Source organism: Dysidea avara, chromosome 6, assembly GCF_963678975.1.
Source record: "Dysidea avara chromosome 6, odDysAvar1.4, whole genome shotgun sequence".
Taxonomy (NCBI): domain Eukaryota; kingdom Metazoa; phylum Porifera; class Demospongiae; order Dictyoceratida; family Dysideidae; genus Dysidea; species Dysidea avara.
Window position 1 is genome coordinate 11,436,213 of NC_089277.1, and position 17,538 is coordinate 11,453,750.

At 34.4% G+C, this 17,538-nt stretch overlaps 1 protein-coding gene across 1 annotated transcript; it reads left to right on the plus strand.

The window, feature by feature from the left end:
- Positions 1 to 3,570: 3,570 nt before the first annotated feature.
- LOC136257619 (TNF receptor-associated factor 6-like) lies at positions 3,571 to 5,371 on the plus strand. Its single transcript, XM_066050869.1, has one exon. The coding sequence runs from the start codon at positions 3,650 to 3,652 to the stop codon at positions 5,252 to 5,254; it is 1,605 nt and encodes a 534-aa protein (XP_065906941.1). The 5' UTR covers positions 3,571 to 3,649; the 3' UTR covers positions 5,255 to 5,371.
- Positions 5,372 to 17,538: the final 12,167 nt, after the last annotated feature.

Genomic DNA, 17,538 nt, shown 5'->3' on the forward strand with positions numbered 1-17,538 from the left:
CTATAACGTTAAACATTTACCACTTAATTTGAACTACTCATATAGAAATTTAACACTGACCAGTATGCAATATATTAGTTCATAATATCATCTGTAGATTTGACTAGGAGAGCCTTTAACCACTGTGCTTGGTACTATGTTAGTGGTCAACCAACACGTACATAGAATTTGGGATGGTTGGTTACTACATTTTTGTTATGAACAAGCTTGTTCACACACTGCTACATCTATATGGAAACACCAAATCCATATCTTCAAATTTGACCCCATACAGTGCACAAATTAATCTCCCATAATGTGTTTGACACATAATGATTACTGACTTACACAAAGCTAGTAAAGTATGAAGTCAATGTTTGGACTCATCACATTTCAAGCACTCAATAAATTCTCAGTGGCTACACCTTTTGTGAATCAATCTTGACAGCAGTGTTGGGCATAATGTGTTACATAATATGATTACTTAATGTAGTAACACTGTAATATTAATGCGTTGCTTAACTAGTACGTTACTGTAATATTATTACCTAACAAAGTACCTTTATACATTGTGTAATATAACATATTACCAAGAGTACATAATATTGCTAGTTACTTTTAAACTGAAGTAATTACTGTAACGTGTTTCATCACAGTGGTGTAGTAATGAGTAATAAATAATATACTACTTTCATTATTTCACATCTTTTTTCACCTTGACCTTTTTGGGGGCCACAAATCTTTTTTTACAGCTTGGCTGTTTTGGTTTAGATAATTCTTAGCTTTAAGTTTCTAATGGACTGGCCTACACAACAAAGTATTGTCTAATGTTTCATGCTTGTACAATATGTTTACGATATTCAATTTCAAGATTGCATTTTTTGCATTCAACACATTTAAAATATTTCAGTATTCCCACAGTGATATATAGTGCATCTAAGGCTACAGAGTTCAATGTAGGTTATGACTGAAATAAATAAACCATCAGCACATCAAAGTGTACCATATAGTGGGTACATATGTGTGTGCATGCGTGCGTACATATGTGTGTGGGTGTACCGGTGTGCGTGAGTGTGTATATGTGTGCGTATGCGCATACATGCATGTGTGTGAGGAGGGTTATGCCAAGATTATATTATACTAGTAATATACATAAAAGAGTCTGAACTCACAACTATATGTACTAGCTTATATGAATGCATATGACAATAGATACATACCACTTACGTATAAACAAATAAATTAGCCAATTATAATGTTGCTTTGGTATGTGTGACATGATAGAAATTGTAAGATATTCAAAGACAGCTCTGGTCAGCCTGGGAATGACTGTATGTGGCTGTACAGCTCTGTGGTGTTGAATAAGTACCTCTGCTGTAAATTTCCTGGGTAATCATTATATTCGTATAACAATCACTAGCTATAGAGTACACAAAACATCTCCATTATACAAAGAACAGTCTGTCATAATGCAGTGATTTTCTTCTATGCAGGTACATATTTCTTAATGTCATACAACACTGCCACCAGTTTACAGGTAGTATAACCCCACTAAGAATCCTTTGTCCAACATCTTTACTATATCTCACTGTTCATATATACAGAATACTAGTTAATTGTGGTATACTCTTTAACATAATAGAGCATATCGTCGTAATTCACAGCTATATGTAATATATCACTCATACATTAGCTAAACATAATAATATCCAAGCATGAAATATCAAAATTCATTACACAACTTTTGGTATTTAACACATTTACGTATTTGCTATGATGGTGTTTCCCACACAATAATCTTTACTGTAGTTACTGATGAAACTTATCCACTACAAGGTTGTTTAATAATAGCTGTAATGTAATTCTCTACTCTGTAATGCTAACTGGAACTGTTGATATTTGATTTGTTTTTCACACTTCACAAAATATTATTGCAAACATTAAAGTTCAAAAATGGTAAATTCACGAACAAAATAAATGTTACATCAATGTGGTTTTAATCATGTATAAATAGCTTTGCAAACGATGAACTTTGCTGTTAACAGTTTGTATGACTGTTATACATACGTAGATATGTATTTGTTGTTTGTACCTGTTAATGTCACTACTTTTTTAAATTCCAGTAAACAATGATGATCACTTAGTGACATTTATTTGTTGGAAAAAATATAGTGACGTGCATTTATGTTTGAGCAGCTGTAGATAGTATTGGAATTGTTTCATATGTCCACAATTGTATAAATGGCATATATTACATTGTACACCATGCACCTTGATTTTCCCCAGCTAATGTCTATTGTGTCAGAAAAACAGTTCGTTGCAACTAATATTAAAAAAATTGAAGACTTTACAAACTTTTGTAATGCGTATGTTTGATATTGTTTACTTGAAACTGTGTGGTACTAAATAAGTGTAGTTACTTTATATTTGAATACTTATTAGCCATCAGCTTATAAATACATTGTTTACACTAGTGCATGTGCTTCCCCCATTGGCAGCAATAATTGTACAATTATAAGTAGTGTTGCACCGATATGCATATTTTCACTTTTACCGATACCGATGTTTCACTCATTCCTGTAGCCGATATGCCGATATTTACCGATATTCTTCTATTCTGTAGGTCAGGGGAGAAGGAGCAAAAATCATCTAAAGTTTATGTGCGTGTATAACATTAGTTGAAATAATTTAATTACTTGCGTGGGCGGCCAATTCTACAATGTTTGCTACCAGTGTGCCACTAACCCCTTACATGGAAATGAAGGCCAAGTAGTTATAAAACACCTAAGTCAGCTTCTCAAACGGAGTTTTGGTGGGATTCCAGACCCTTTCCAAATAGTGATTGGTTGATTGCGTGGGCGGCCGATAAATATACACAGCCTATTATAGCCTTGCAGCCACACTATTCACACATAAACAAGCCTAAATAGTTATAAACAGGTACAGCAAATAAATGTTTACCACTTACCACTGCATTCACTGCTTTCTTTTAATACTGTCACATGTTTATTACTGTCGTTAATGATTGATTGTGGGTTTAGGTTATCGGCAAATAACTTCCTGTTTGTAGCCGATACCGATACTTGCAAAATCACCTTATATCGGCTGTTACCGATTATTCAACCGATTATCGGTGCAACTCTAATTATAAGTGCTCTATGACATGTGGATGTGTGTGCATGCGTACGTGCGTACGTGCATACATGCATGTGAGACATACGTGCATGTGAGACATACGTGCATGTGAGAAAAAGCAAAAAAGGTGCACCAAATTTAAATATTTTATAAGGAAGCTACAGTGAGCATTTGATGGAAATTGTAAGTGACCGATAGAATTGCAAGATGAGAATGCTGTAGTCATTACTAATAAACAATATAGTTTACAACAAAAGATGAAGCCACACAAAACATTTTATTAGCTACAACTTAAAAATAAATACCACTTAATAATTAATTGACACCTGTTAATTAATGGTTGGTTAATTTCTACACAAAAATTATTTATTTAATAACTATTTATTTATTAAATATTTATTTATTATGCAGTACCAAACAATCCTTCACGTGATCCAGTTACGTATGAAAATTTAGCGAGTGTGCCACGCCTACAACACGACGTCAACTCCGCCTTTTATCCAAGCGACGAACAACACCGAGATTTGCCAGAAACATGGCGGTGAGCAAAGTAGCGTGGAAAGACATTGAGATCAACTTTATAGCGCCAATTTCCGATGATTTTATTTGTTCAGTGTGTTTATCACTTTTGTGTGAGCCTTGCCAATCGTCATGTTGTGGCCACCATTTTTGTGAAGCCTGTGTAGTGCAGGTACAGGAGAGTACTAATCAATGTCCACTGTGTAGAGAGACGCCGCTGAACATCACCATTGACAAATTTCACAAAAGGAGACTAGACCAGTTGGCAGTATACTGCCCACGCAAAAGTGAAGGGTGTTGGTGGAAAGGAGAACTTGGCAAGGTAGAAAAGCACCTTTCCACTGGTCAGTTGGAAGGAGAATGTCAATATGTCGAAGTGAAGTGTATGCTTTGCAGGCAAAATGTTTTGAGAGATATACTACACAGGCATATGAGTTACTCATGCCCCAACCGTACAGTTTCTTGCGAGTATTGCGGTTTAGAGTCCACTCATGAAAAAATCACCAAGCAGCACTTTACTGTATGCTCAAACTATCCTCTAGTGTGTCCAAATCACTGTTGTTCAGATATGATCCAACGTCATAAAATGTCTGATCATCTTGATGTGTGTCCTGAGCAAACAGTAGCTTGTACTTTCAGCGAAGCAGGTTGTGAGGAAAAGATGCTCCGTAAACAGCTTCAGCAACACTTAGAGACAAATGTAATCACACACCAAACATTGGCATGGAAAGCGCAGCAGAAGGAGATTATGGCTATGAAAGATGAGTTAACCGAGTTTAAGTTAAAAGCAGGCCAGGTTGACTACTGGATAAATGGTTTTCAAATGATGGCTGAGGAAGTAAAGAAAAACAATTGGGGAGTTTATCTCACCAATATGAGTAAACTTGTAACCAGCATGTCACCACCAGTGGCACCAATTATTATTCATCTGAAAATTAGTTCAGAATGGTCTCATTCTAAAATCTTTTATAGCCATTCTCGTGGCTATAAAATGCTTTTGTGTGCACGGCTGCATCAAACCGAAGGTTTTGTAGAAAAATTTACGAAAAAGGATAAAGGAATTGAAGTGCATTTTTGTACTGTTGAAGGTCAGTACGATAGCTCTCTTACTTGGCCTTATAAAGGAAAAGCCAATGTAACTCTCTTAAACAAGAGGGAAAATGCCAATCATATAACAAAGGCATATGCTTTCACTGCAAATAAATATTCTAGTGCTCCAATTCAGGTTGATTTGTTTAATAGACAACTAATGGGTACTTATCCTGGTGGACCTATTTATCAGCATGTACCTCAATCATTGTTTGCCAATATACCACCCATTCCACCAGAGCAGCAACTTTATTCACAGCAGCCACCCCTATCAGGTTACTCTATACAAAATCCTTTTTCGGATCCAAGCCCTGCACCAATTGTGCAAAATTTTGGAGATCTTTTTAAGCAACGGCAACCAGATCCGGTTCCCTTTGAGGAAGCTGACCACTATCAAGCTAATCCTGTAAACAACAATCACAAACAAGTGCACAACAATTGTAGACCAGTTACACCTACCATTGTGCTCTCCGCGGGTACAGATGATGTTACTTATTCAGGGCATGCATGCTTCGAAGTGACTTTTAAATAACATCTAAGTGAAGTTCTATGCTTTTCGATCATACATATTATATCTTGTGTATAACAGTTTTTGGTATTGTACTATTGCATAGTTATGAATTAAAATACTAAGATGGTTGCATTGAAATTCAAGTTTATATCATCTGCAGAAATGCTATCCCATGCATTGGTCACCTTAAGTCATACAGAGAATTATGATCTTGACATTAATGCAGAAAAATTCCCACACTCATGATCCAAGGTGACTTGATACTCCAGCAACACTTCCTAGTATCTGGAACTTTCTCTGCTAACTTTATAATATGTATTGACTTCCTGCATGTTTTAATTACCTCAAGTTATGTGCTATACATGTAGAAACCTACTTGTACAAGAAAGCTGGTAAATATAGTTGCTTCTCAATTATATCAAAAATCATGCAATTACCTGTATGTTAAGTGGGATTAGCTATGTGGTGATGTCCACTCTTAATTTAATTTTAATGTAACTTCCAAGTATTTGACACAAACATGTTGTGCTATCTTAACATGTTAAGTGTATGCCATGGCGTCGCTACTATGAGAGCAGAGGTAATGCACAAGCAGCCAGCAGAGCATAATTATGGCACTGTTTTGCAAGGTTATAGAAGTTCCATCCATCACAATCATCACTGGCTGTGATTTCTCTCTGATCCCTGGCTGGTAGCATGCATGCATGATTTTTCCACCTATTCACAAATTTTTGAGTATTTTACACCCAATGGTCAAAAGAGTCAATGATATTAACATCAGTAAGCAGTTTACATGTAACTAATGCCAATAGAGACCACCATTACATTACTGTATTGCTATCAATATTATGGTGTTACACACTTGACATATTTGTACAGTGTTTGCATGAAAATTAATGGTCATTCTTGGTATAGCTAAAATTTGTTGTTGATTGCTTAATCACCACACCACTGAAAGAAACTCTATAGTACATACTGTGTTTGTACTACATTATAATTCTTAGCTTTAAGTTTGTAATGGACTGGCCTACACAACAAAGTATTGTCTAATGTTTCATGCTTGTGCAATATGTTTACGATACTCAATTTCAAGATTGCATTTTTTTTGCATTCAACACATTTAGTATTCCCACAGTGATATATGTGCATCTAAGGCTACTGATTTCAATGTAGGTTATGACTGAAATAAATAAACTACCAGCACATCAAAGTGTACCATATAGTGGGTACATGCGCGTGTGCATGCATGCGTGCATATGTGTGTGAGTGTGCCGGAGTGTGTACGTGCATGCGTGCATGCATGCGTGTGTGTGAGGAGGGTTATGCCAAGATTATATTATACTAGTAATAAAAAAAAGTTCATAAAAGAGTCTGAAATCACAACTATATGTATGAGCTTATATGAATGTATATATGACAATAGATATGTACCAGTTACGTATAAACAATTAATTTTGCCAATTATAATGTTGCTTTGGTATTGTGACATAATAGAATTATGAGATGTTCAAATATAGGTGTGGGACTTGGTTAACCAGTGTATTCATATAACAGTCACTAGCTATAGAGTACACAAAACATCTCCATTATACAAAGAACAATCTATCATAATGCAGTGATTTTCTGTACATATTTCTTAATGTCATACAAATACTGCCACCAATTTACAGGTAGTTTACTAACCTCACTAAGAATCCTTGTGCATCTTTACTATATCTCATTGTTCATACACAATACTAGTTAATTGTGGTATATTTTTGTCTGATCATCACATCCAAACGCAGTGGAGAACAACCCAACAACACTGCATGGAGCTCCCTGCAAAATATTTTGTTTTTATAGCATAGACTACAAAAGAAGCTTGTACAGCATAATAAATGGCATTCTTAATAACACGTTGTCCCAATTCCATACTATAATTTATATCTAATTTTAATGTATTTATTTTTCTGCTGTCATGTAATTGTTCAAGTATGCAGCAACTGTATGATATAGACATTATCATAGACTTTTATATAGATTATTACACACCCCTGTGACTTGTGTTTCCACATGATGTTAGTCACTGACTGTTGTCAAGTAACCAGTTATAATTTCTTTCATAATTTGTGAACTCTTGGTGAGTTCCATAGCTAGCTACCATAGTGAAAAACACGACCTGATAGTTGAATATGATTTTAGTATAAAGCAAATTTGTTGTTAATAAGACTGCTTGTTCAGTCACCGCACCCAGCAGTATGGGAAGTCTCCCATATAAAAATGCATTAGTATGTATTCTATAGGTTGCTTAGCAATGTTATCAAAACATAATAGAGCATATGGTTGTAATTCACAGCTATATGTAATATATCACTCATACATTAGCTAAACATAATAATATTCAAGCATGAAATATCAAAATTCATTACACAACTTTTGGTATTTAACACATTTACGTATTTGCTATGATGGTGTTTCCCACACAATAATCTTTACTGTAGTTACTGATGAAACTTATCCACTACAAGGTTGTTTAATAATAGCTGTAATGTAATTCTCTACTCTGTAGTGCTAACTGGAACTGTTGATATTTGATTTGTTTTTCACACTTCACAAAATGTTATTGCAAACATTAAAGTTTTCAGTTCAAAAATCGTAAATTCACAAACAAAATAAATGTCACATCAATGTGGTTTTAATCATGTATAAATAGCTTTGCAAACGATTAACTTTGCTGTTAACAGTTTGTATGACTGTTATACATACGTAGATATGTATTTGTTGTTAATACTTGTTAATGCCACTACTTTTTTAAATTCCAGTAAACAATGATGATCACTTAGTGACATTTACTTGTTGGAAAAAATATAGTGACGTGCATTTATGTTTGATCAGCTGTATATAGTATTGGAATTGTTTCATATGTCCACGATTGTATAAATGTCATATATTACATTGTACACCATGCACCTTGATTTTCCCCAGCTAATGTCTATTGTGTCAGAAAAGCAGTTCGTTGCAACTAATGTTAAAAAATTTGAAGATGTTACAAACTTTTGTAATGCATATGTTTGATATTGTTTACTTAAAACTGTGTGGTACTGGTTACTTTATATTTGAATACTTATTAGCCATCAGCTTATAAACACATTGTTTACACTAGTGCATGTGCTTCCCCCATTGGCAGCAATAATTGTACAATTATATAGTGCTCTACAACATGTGGATGTGTGTGCGTGTGTACGTGCACACATGGATACATGCATGTGAGACATACGTGCATGTGAGAAAAAGCAAAAAAGGTGCACCAAATTTAAATATTTTATAAGGAAGCTACAGTGAGCATTTGATGGGGAAATTGTAAGTGGCCAATAGGATTGCAAGATGAGAATGCTGTAGTCATTACTAATAAACAATACAGTTTACAACAAAAGATGAAGTCACACAAAACATTTAATTAGCTACAACTTAAAAATAAATACCACTTAATAATTAATTGACACCTGTTAATTAATACACGATATGTTCTTTACAACCAGGTTAGGTATTAAACAAAAACTGTAACATGGTTAACAACATAGGTGTGGTAATCGGTGGTGATATAGACTTTATCGGTGCCAATTTGATAATTTGTTTGTATCCATTTAGTCATCTATATTATTACACTGTGGTCTTGAAACTGTCTAGTGTACAACAAACATCTCCTTATAATGAACAATTAAGTTAATGGTTGGTTAATTTCTACACAAAAATGTAATTATTTATTTAATAACAGTTAGTTTGCGGTTTATCGTTACTATTTATTTGGTTTGGTGGCAGGCAGTGAAGTAATAGTGTTGATATTTAACACAATTAAGTTGCATGCTCTTTCACAGAAAACAGGTTATTTTGTAAGTTACCAACACATCGTTTACATCTAATATCAGGGGTTACAAATGATGTCACAATGTGCACGTGTATGTAAACCAACTGAAGTTTCAGAATCTATCAACAATAAACAGGCAACAAAACATTATGCCAAAGAACAACAGCAAATATAGTGTGACTACACATGCACTGAGAAGGGTAAAATATGTTTCAAGTAATGACCTTAATGACATATGGTACTTTATGACAGGCTTAATACTGCACACAAAACAATCCATTTACATACTTATGGGCCATGTCCCATTCTGGTGGCCAAGTATATATGGATGGATATACCAAACATTTCATATAGTAGCCACTTGGTACAATCAGCTGCAGTTATTCAGTATTTACTGCTCCTGCAGGCACTCTCATGACACTGTGTCTGGCACACAAGAAACTGTTGAGAAATTAATAATATGCATAAAACACACAATTGTGTACTTGTATGTAAAGTATCAAAATTGACCAGATTTTAATTGTAGGGCTTGAACCACAACAGCATCATGGTGCGTATACTGATACTCCGGCCCAAAATTATACATTTTCAGAATAATTATTCATGCACTGTGCATGTTTGATGTAGCTATATAACACTCACCTAATGCAATAATAAGTGCAAAAGGAGCTCTCAACAATACAATTGACATAAAAGTAAAGAACTGGTAAATTGTATCCAAAAGAGTCTTACTACCTCATGCCAAGGCTTAGAGATGAAACCTGATACAAAAACTTTTTTAAAATTTAATAACAGCGTAATGCATACCAATTAACACTTGTTAATTGTGGCATGTTTCTCTTAATGGTGACATGATTAATAGCATGGCAAAACACAGGTGTAGTAATGGTGATATCGAGGGACTGTTCTAGTGTACACAAAACTTATCTTTATTAAATTATAAGATAACATTTTTTTCTGTGGTTATATGCTATATTCACTGATTTTCTTATCACAGACACAATGGGGAATATGTCCATAAACTCAGTGAAAAAGTTTACACAACACATAATAATGATATTAGCAATTGGGAGGCACCAATAGGAAATATCAACAATCTCATGAAATTATTTTCATTACTCATTGATAGTTCTTCATTTGGCTTTCACTGCACAATTTGTCCTATGAAAATGCTAAATATGAAAGTATGATTTCATAGGAGCACAACAAATCCTATATGGCTCTTTGCACTGCCCAATAAAAACCAACCCTATTAGTTATGTAGGCATGGTACTACTACAAGTACTTATTTGTGGTAGTGTGCAGGCAGATATTTTACTAACTCACTATATGACTCATGATCAATCTGACAACAAGAATGGTCTACTCCGATGGATGATGTTGAGCAAACAATCGATTGCGAAGTGTGGGATGGTTAGTCACCAGTTAATTGTGCCATTAATAATCCTATTTGTCCGATATCACACCCAAACTATATAGTTGTGGAGGATTGCATTGACAACCTTTTTGTGACAAAAATATATAGTTTTGCTATATACATGACATTCTTAATACTACACTTTCCTATTTCTTACTGACTCCATACCCACCACATGTAGACTACAAAATGCCAGTCTTTCATGTTCCAATCTCATATAATGTGTTTGCTTTTCTACAGTTATGCATATAGCTAATGATTGGAGTATACAACAGCATAACAGTATTACAACTCTACAAAAATGATAAGCAACAATGATCACTTATACTGTTGTCAATACACCATGGCCAATTCTTTTTTTTAAACGTACACCAAGGAGATATGCAGAATATGCGTGGGATGATCATTCTTGATATAAAAACAAATTTGTTTTCAATTAGATTGCTTGTCCAATCACCAAACTCAACCAGTATGACAAATCTCCTATATGGAATATAATATTGTGCCTGTAGCTAATGCTACATAGGTTGCTTAGCATTTATAGCAAAACACAATATAGTCTTATTGACCTATACACAGCATATCTTTCAATATTTCATGATTTACATAATGTATTTAAATGACATTCAATGAGTTATTTGGTGAACGGCTTGCTAACATAAACACAGAACATTGGTATATGTTACTCACAACCATGAAGAGTGGTGCACCTGTATAGCTTATTGATCTGGTTATGCAGCATTGATTAGTGGCCACAGATGATATTCTGACACTTACCCATGCACCTATGATATTAAACATTATTTTAATTTTTCTTTTGGATCCAGAAAAGGTTGCACCTATAATTAAGATACATACCAGACAGGCTTGGGGTGTGCAGGGTCCCCCTTATGCCCAATTTTATAAAAGTGAAAATCTCATGGTTTACTTCAGCATGTTCATGGTTGTGGGTTTCCCCAAAACCCTTAGGACTTAGTGCATGTATAATTGTAGGCAATGATATGATCTCGAGACGAGATGAGACAGACAGACAGACACTCAGAGAGACAGAGAGAACAGTGAAACCTTTGTGTTATTATGGACACCTAGCATGTAACTGAAAATGACTACATGACTACTCACTATAGGATTTATCAAAAATCATCTGCAGTCACAAATTATAGTTTAAGATGAAGCCACACAAAAGTTTTTATTACTATTATAATTGATTACGAAGTGAACTGTCATGTTAGCTAGTTAGCTATTTTGCTGTTAATCATAATTAAAAGATATGTTAAGTATTACTATTGCATACCAGTTATAATTAATCAACAAATAACACTACATGCTCTTAATAATGGACATGACCAGGTTAGATATCAAACAAACTGCAAGATGGTCAACAACACAGGTGTGGTAATCGGTGGTGATACAGACTTCATTGATGTTGATTTGTTTGTATGTGTTTAGTTATTACAGTGTGGTCTTGAGACTATCTAATGTACAGTAAGCATCTCCTTATAATGAACAATTAATTGAAAATATTTTTATTCATGGGTAAATAATGATTCGTAGCTCTCTACAGTAAAACTCTTCCATGGTTTTATCGTATACACTGCCACTATATAATTTTGTAGCTGTTAAAGTAACTATATGATTTCATTGACTAGGATTTGTGACATATTTCATTACCTAGACAGAATTGCATTGTTCTATAAATAATTTGGATTTGATGATTGGTCAAGTTGTCATCAAATCCTAATTATTTATGGAGCAAAATATAAAAACATTAAAACAACTCAAAAAACCTGATACTCCATTGAATATATTGCATGGTTGTTTGATGTATATAATTTACTAATATTCTGTATGAGATTCTAGATCCAGAGTCTGAACCAAGCTAGTGTAATTATGATATTTTAGACTTCAAAACTAATATCACAAATATTTTGAAATACTCAACTAAGTATTAAATAGGAATTTATGAAAATCTACAAATAATTTTAAAGATGCCATTTGCCAGGTTCCACTTGGCAGGGATTCCATGGGATTCAAGTTGGTGCTGGTCCCCTCTGATTTGTGGCTAAAATGTTGTTCATCATTGCTGCATTCTCAGTGGCTTAAATTCTCTCTGTATCCTATTTCATGTTGGCAGTATGCATCATATCACATACATATCCATTTGCATAATATGTTTGTTTTTGCTTCTAAATATGTAATGCAAAGGAACAGTTGTGTATTGTTACGACTTGTGAATTTAACACCTTTGACTGCTTGAGCAGTTCCCACACATTGATTAGTAACAAAGGTCATCAACTGCAAACAATAATTCACCACAAACAGCTATAGTCTTGGCCTGCCTATTCTGATTAATTTATTCGGGTACTTCCAATTACCTTAATTTTCTTTCAGGAGGCTGCAGTAGCTACACAAAATGAATCAAATCCTCTTATTTATGAGAAGTAAATTCAAGTAATGCATAGAATGCTGACCCTAACTAACTGAGTGTTTCTCTTAGGCAATTTCTAAGCATATAAGATTGAAAGTTGTCAGGAAAAAAGTCACCACTCTGACTGTGCCTTAAATGGATTTTTCTCTGCATTAGAATTTGGATGCTAAGATTTTACATGAAAATTATTGAAGTTGAAGTTGTAAGTTTTTGTATATGCTGTGTGTTACCTGTTTAACTGCTGTTGGTCTGTTGGTTGCCAGTAGCAACACAGCAGAACAGTGGTCACTACCTGATACACATTTTAGTTGCGTAACTGTATCAGACACAGTAACACAATTGAGGCACGTAGCTTTATGCATGGTAATTTCTTGAGGCCCATGAAAAGCCTATGATCCTTGTATTCTTTTAAGTACTGTTCACTTAAGATCTCAAAATACACTATGAGTGTAAATAACTTTATATGCTAGCGTTGTTTCATTGAGAGTTGAGACTATATGCCCCTTTACTTGTAATCATATATTGTCATTTCTGTGTTTATGTGCTGACCTACCAACCCCACAGCTACTCTTGAGATTAATATACACACACACACACATATTTGTCTACAACTAATCAAGTTGAAGTCACCTAATAATTGTAGTTCTGTGTGTATAGCCACTACTGATCTGTATACCCACACAAAATGGAAGATGCTACTTCATCATACATATTTCTGTGATATGTTTGATATTGTTTAGTTATAATGGCATGGTTTAAAAGATTTAATTGTCAGCTTTTGAATGTAACACTTAATTAACGCTAATCCATTGTTCTCCACCAGTTGATTGGTAACAAAGGTCATCTAATAGATGTTTGCTTTCTCAGATTTCACCTAGTAACACATCCCGTGACCCAGACAAAGTATTACACATTTGCTTATGCTTGTGAAACATGTTTACTGTTTTGCAGAGTAATATTTAGCCACTTCAAAAAGTTTGATCATTCAATCGATAGCATGTTTAGTTGAAAATAATTCTTATTTTAATTTGGAATAACAACTCCACCTTGGATAGAAAGCCCTATTCTTGGTGGGACTTCACTATTTCCTCTGGTCTACCCAAACAGAACCTTTAGCACTACATATATCCTATACCCTATATGCTGCATGTACTTATAGTAGTCTGTATCGGTTACCCCCAGGTCCAACTGTCTCAACAGTAGTGACGATATTGTCGGTCATATACTATATCTATGTGTGTGTGTATGGGGTGGTCCCATTTATAATTCATAGCATACTAGCTGTATATAGCTTTCTCACAATTGATGGTGACACAACTACTCCATAACTTGAGGTTACAAAATAAAATCTGTAGCTACAGGTTGATTTAATGGCTAGAAGAAAGCATGCACATAAGCAAACATGAGAAAATGTACACTTATTGGTCGACTTATGCATGCAAAGAATTTGGGATGGTTGGTTACTACATTTGTTGTTAACAAGCTTGTTCACACATTGCTACACCTATACTGTTTGAGAAATGCTAACTTCATATCTGTGACCCCTGCAGTGTACAAATTAATCTTCCATACTTGTATAATGTGTTTACTACTTATTGATCACTCTTGTGTAATGACTTAACTACAACCACTTGAAACTATAACATGAAGTATTTAATTGTAAACATTTGGATTCAACACATTTTAATCACTCAAGAACTTTTAATTGTGGTGATTAGCACCAAATGGTTGAAGCATTGTTGATATTATAGTACTGCATTGTTTAAGGCACAAATCCTTAGCATTATGAACAAATAGATCTACAACTTTTACAACCATGTTATACCCATGAAACTAAAGTAAGAACAATTTTCATTATGAGATAGTAAGAATTTGAGTAGCCATAACCTACCAGCCTTTTAAAGTCAATCTTTACATTTTCTTTTACTGTTGCATTGGGTGAGTGTTATCAAACATAATACATGGCTTATCCTAAGAATATGTAATTTTTTTGGTGGGGGAGGTTACTACATAGTAGAAGCTTTGGCGGTTTCGATTATCCCTACAATGATTGTAGATTACTGGAAGATCACTTTGTAAACTGAAGCTGAAACTGTTGACCTAGACAAATCATGATACTTCAATGTGAAGTATTTTCTGCAGTAATAACACTGTTACAAGTCTACTGTACTGCTATCAGCAACCATCACTACAAGTGTATGTATTAATTCTTATGAGCAAATATATTCAAGCATATACAAAACTCATTACATAAAGCACTTTTACTGTTGTACTTACTCAGTAACATGATTTTGTAGTTCAGTCATAACCTGTGTGGGTATACACAACATGTGTCTACACTATGGATAAGCTACCTTGGTGTCCATTTTTAGCTGATCATGAGATCCCTGTATTGTAGCTGTCTCTGGCCAGTTACCTATCAGTAGCTGATATTTTACGGCTTGCTTAACGGTTAACTCCTACACACAAACGTAAATTATTTATTTAATAACAGTTATAGTTGTGGTTTATTGTTATTATTTATTTGGCTTGGTAGCGGGCAGTAAAGTAATTGTGTTGATTATTTAACACAACTGATGTCACTAATTTAGTTACTTTTCCGCAAAAATAGAAAAAGTTTGCAAGTTACCCACACATCAATTACATAGTAGTGAAGGATGACATCATGGTATATGAATCACTTCAACCAACTGAATTCTTGTGATAATATTTTTTAAAAGTAAAATTTCAGTAAATGCAAGCAATATAGTTGTCTGACAAAACACAGGAACAAAGCATAAAACACCCCCTCAAATGTTATGAACTCTTGAAGCACATGACGTGCACTGAGATAGGGTGAAAGGCTTATTGTATGACATTTAATTTGGCACTTTATTACAGGCTTAAATGCACACAAACAAGCCACAATGGTGTTATGGATCATGTTCCGTTTACAATAAATCTGATACAGGGTATAGGTACTTGTAAATAATCCACTTAGCTACAACACATTCAATCATTTCTTCAGTATATACATTTAATTCTCAGACAGTTTTGTGACACCATATCACACAGGAAATTTTTGAGCAAATATGCATAGAACACATATGCACTTGCTCATACAAACATTAGTAAAGTATTCAATCAGAAACACAATAAACGTTACATCATCTACACATTTATAAATAAAAATTTTCAGCTTGCTAACAGACATTTTGCATTTTGTTACAAATTCCAGTAAACAATGATGATCACTTAGTAACGTTCTCCGAATACTTGTCGGAAAAAATAATCTTATGATGTTAATGATTTTTAAACAGTGATATGTTTGCAACTACTAAATATCATGATATACACCTTGATTTTCTCAATGAATGCTTCTGAGCTCATCATATAAATCATGTGTGCATGTATTATAAATTGTAATATGTCACGAGTTTGTGGTATGCAGTTTTTGGGCCTAAACAGTATGTGGGCACTAAAATTTCAAATTTCATGACTCATTGTGATCAATGCTATCATGCTATAATCCTGGCCTTATTGAAGTGGTTTTTAAAGTACAAGTCACAAAAGGCAAACATTCTATGCCATGCAGTACTAGGGTGTGGTCTGTGTCCTCACACCTCATGCAAATATTATTGTGTTGGTAGGTAACTAAGTGTATTCAGTGTCAATTGTTATGCCAACCTACCTACCCTAGGATTTTGTCCACAGCTATTATGAAGTCATCTAATAACTGTTGTTGTACCATCCGTAGCCACTACTGATCTGTACCCACACAATATGGAAGATGCTACTTCATCCTACATATTTCTGTGATATGTTTGATATTGTTTAGCTATAATGGCGTGGTTTAAATATTTGATTGTTAGCTTTTGAATGTAACACCCAGTGTTCCCCACCTGTTTATTGGTAACAAAGGTCAGTCAAGATAAGATCTGCTATATATACGTAATTATACTTGAATTTGAAAAATGATAACATTACTAAATCAAACTTTTCTGGACTTAGGATCATGTATTATGATGAAGTTCATGTGGAAATACATTACACAATTTTCTTATCAGAATGGTCTACCCATTTTTGCCCACTTAGCTGATATGCGTGTTCCTACATGTCATAATCTGCTAGCCCGTATAGAGCATATACAAGGCTAACTGGCCTGTATATCTGGTTAGCCAAATTTATAAATGAGTGAAATACATACATGTGCATGGTGATGGTTAAAAATGTACTTACAACTTGTTGCATGCCCACACTACAGAACCATATGTTAGCTAGAGCTGATCCTGACATGGAATACCTCTGGTATCCACTTCCTCCGATCCAGTCCATTTAATGACATAAATATCTGCAGATTAGAGGTATGGTACTCACATGCATGCACTCAAATGGGACCTGCAGCTGATTAAAAAGTAGTGCCTCTACCCTGCATGTACATTTGCTAGCTTATAAGATGTATAAAGTGCTATGTTTCAGCCAAAAACCAAAACGTCACTCAACATGTGTTATTCTCTATGCTTGTACAAGTGATACCACCCTTGTAGCTGTAGAATGATAATATCAGTGGCTGATAATAATTTTACAAAAATATTAAAATCATGACCATAAAAGGATACACTTTGCTGCTTGGCTCT

Bases quoted from the DNA above. Each gene is read 5' to 3' on its own strand.
- LOC136257619 (XM_066050869.1), top strand. From the start codon at position 3,650: ATGGCGGTGAGCAAAGTAGCGTGGAAAGACATTGAGATCAACTTTATA.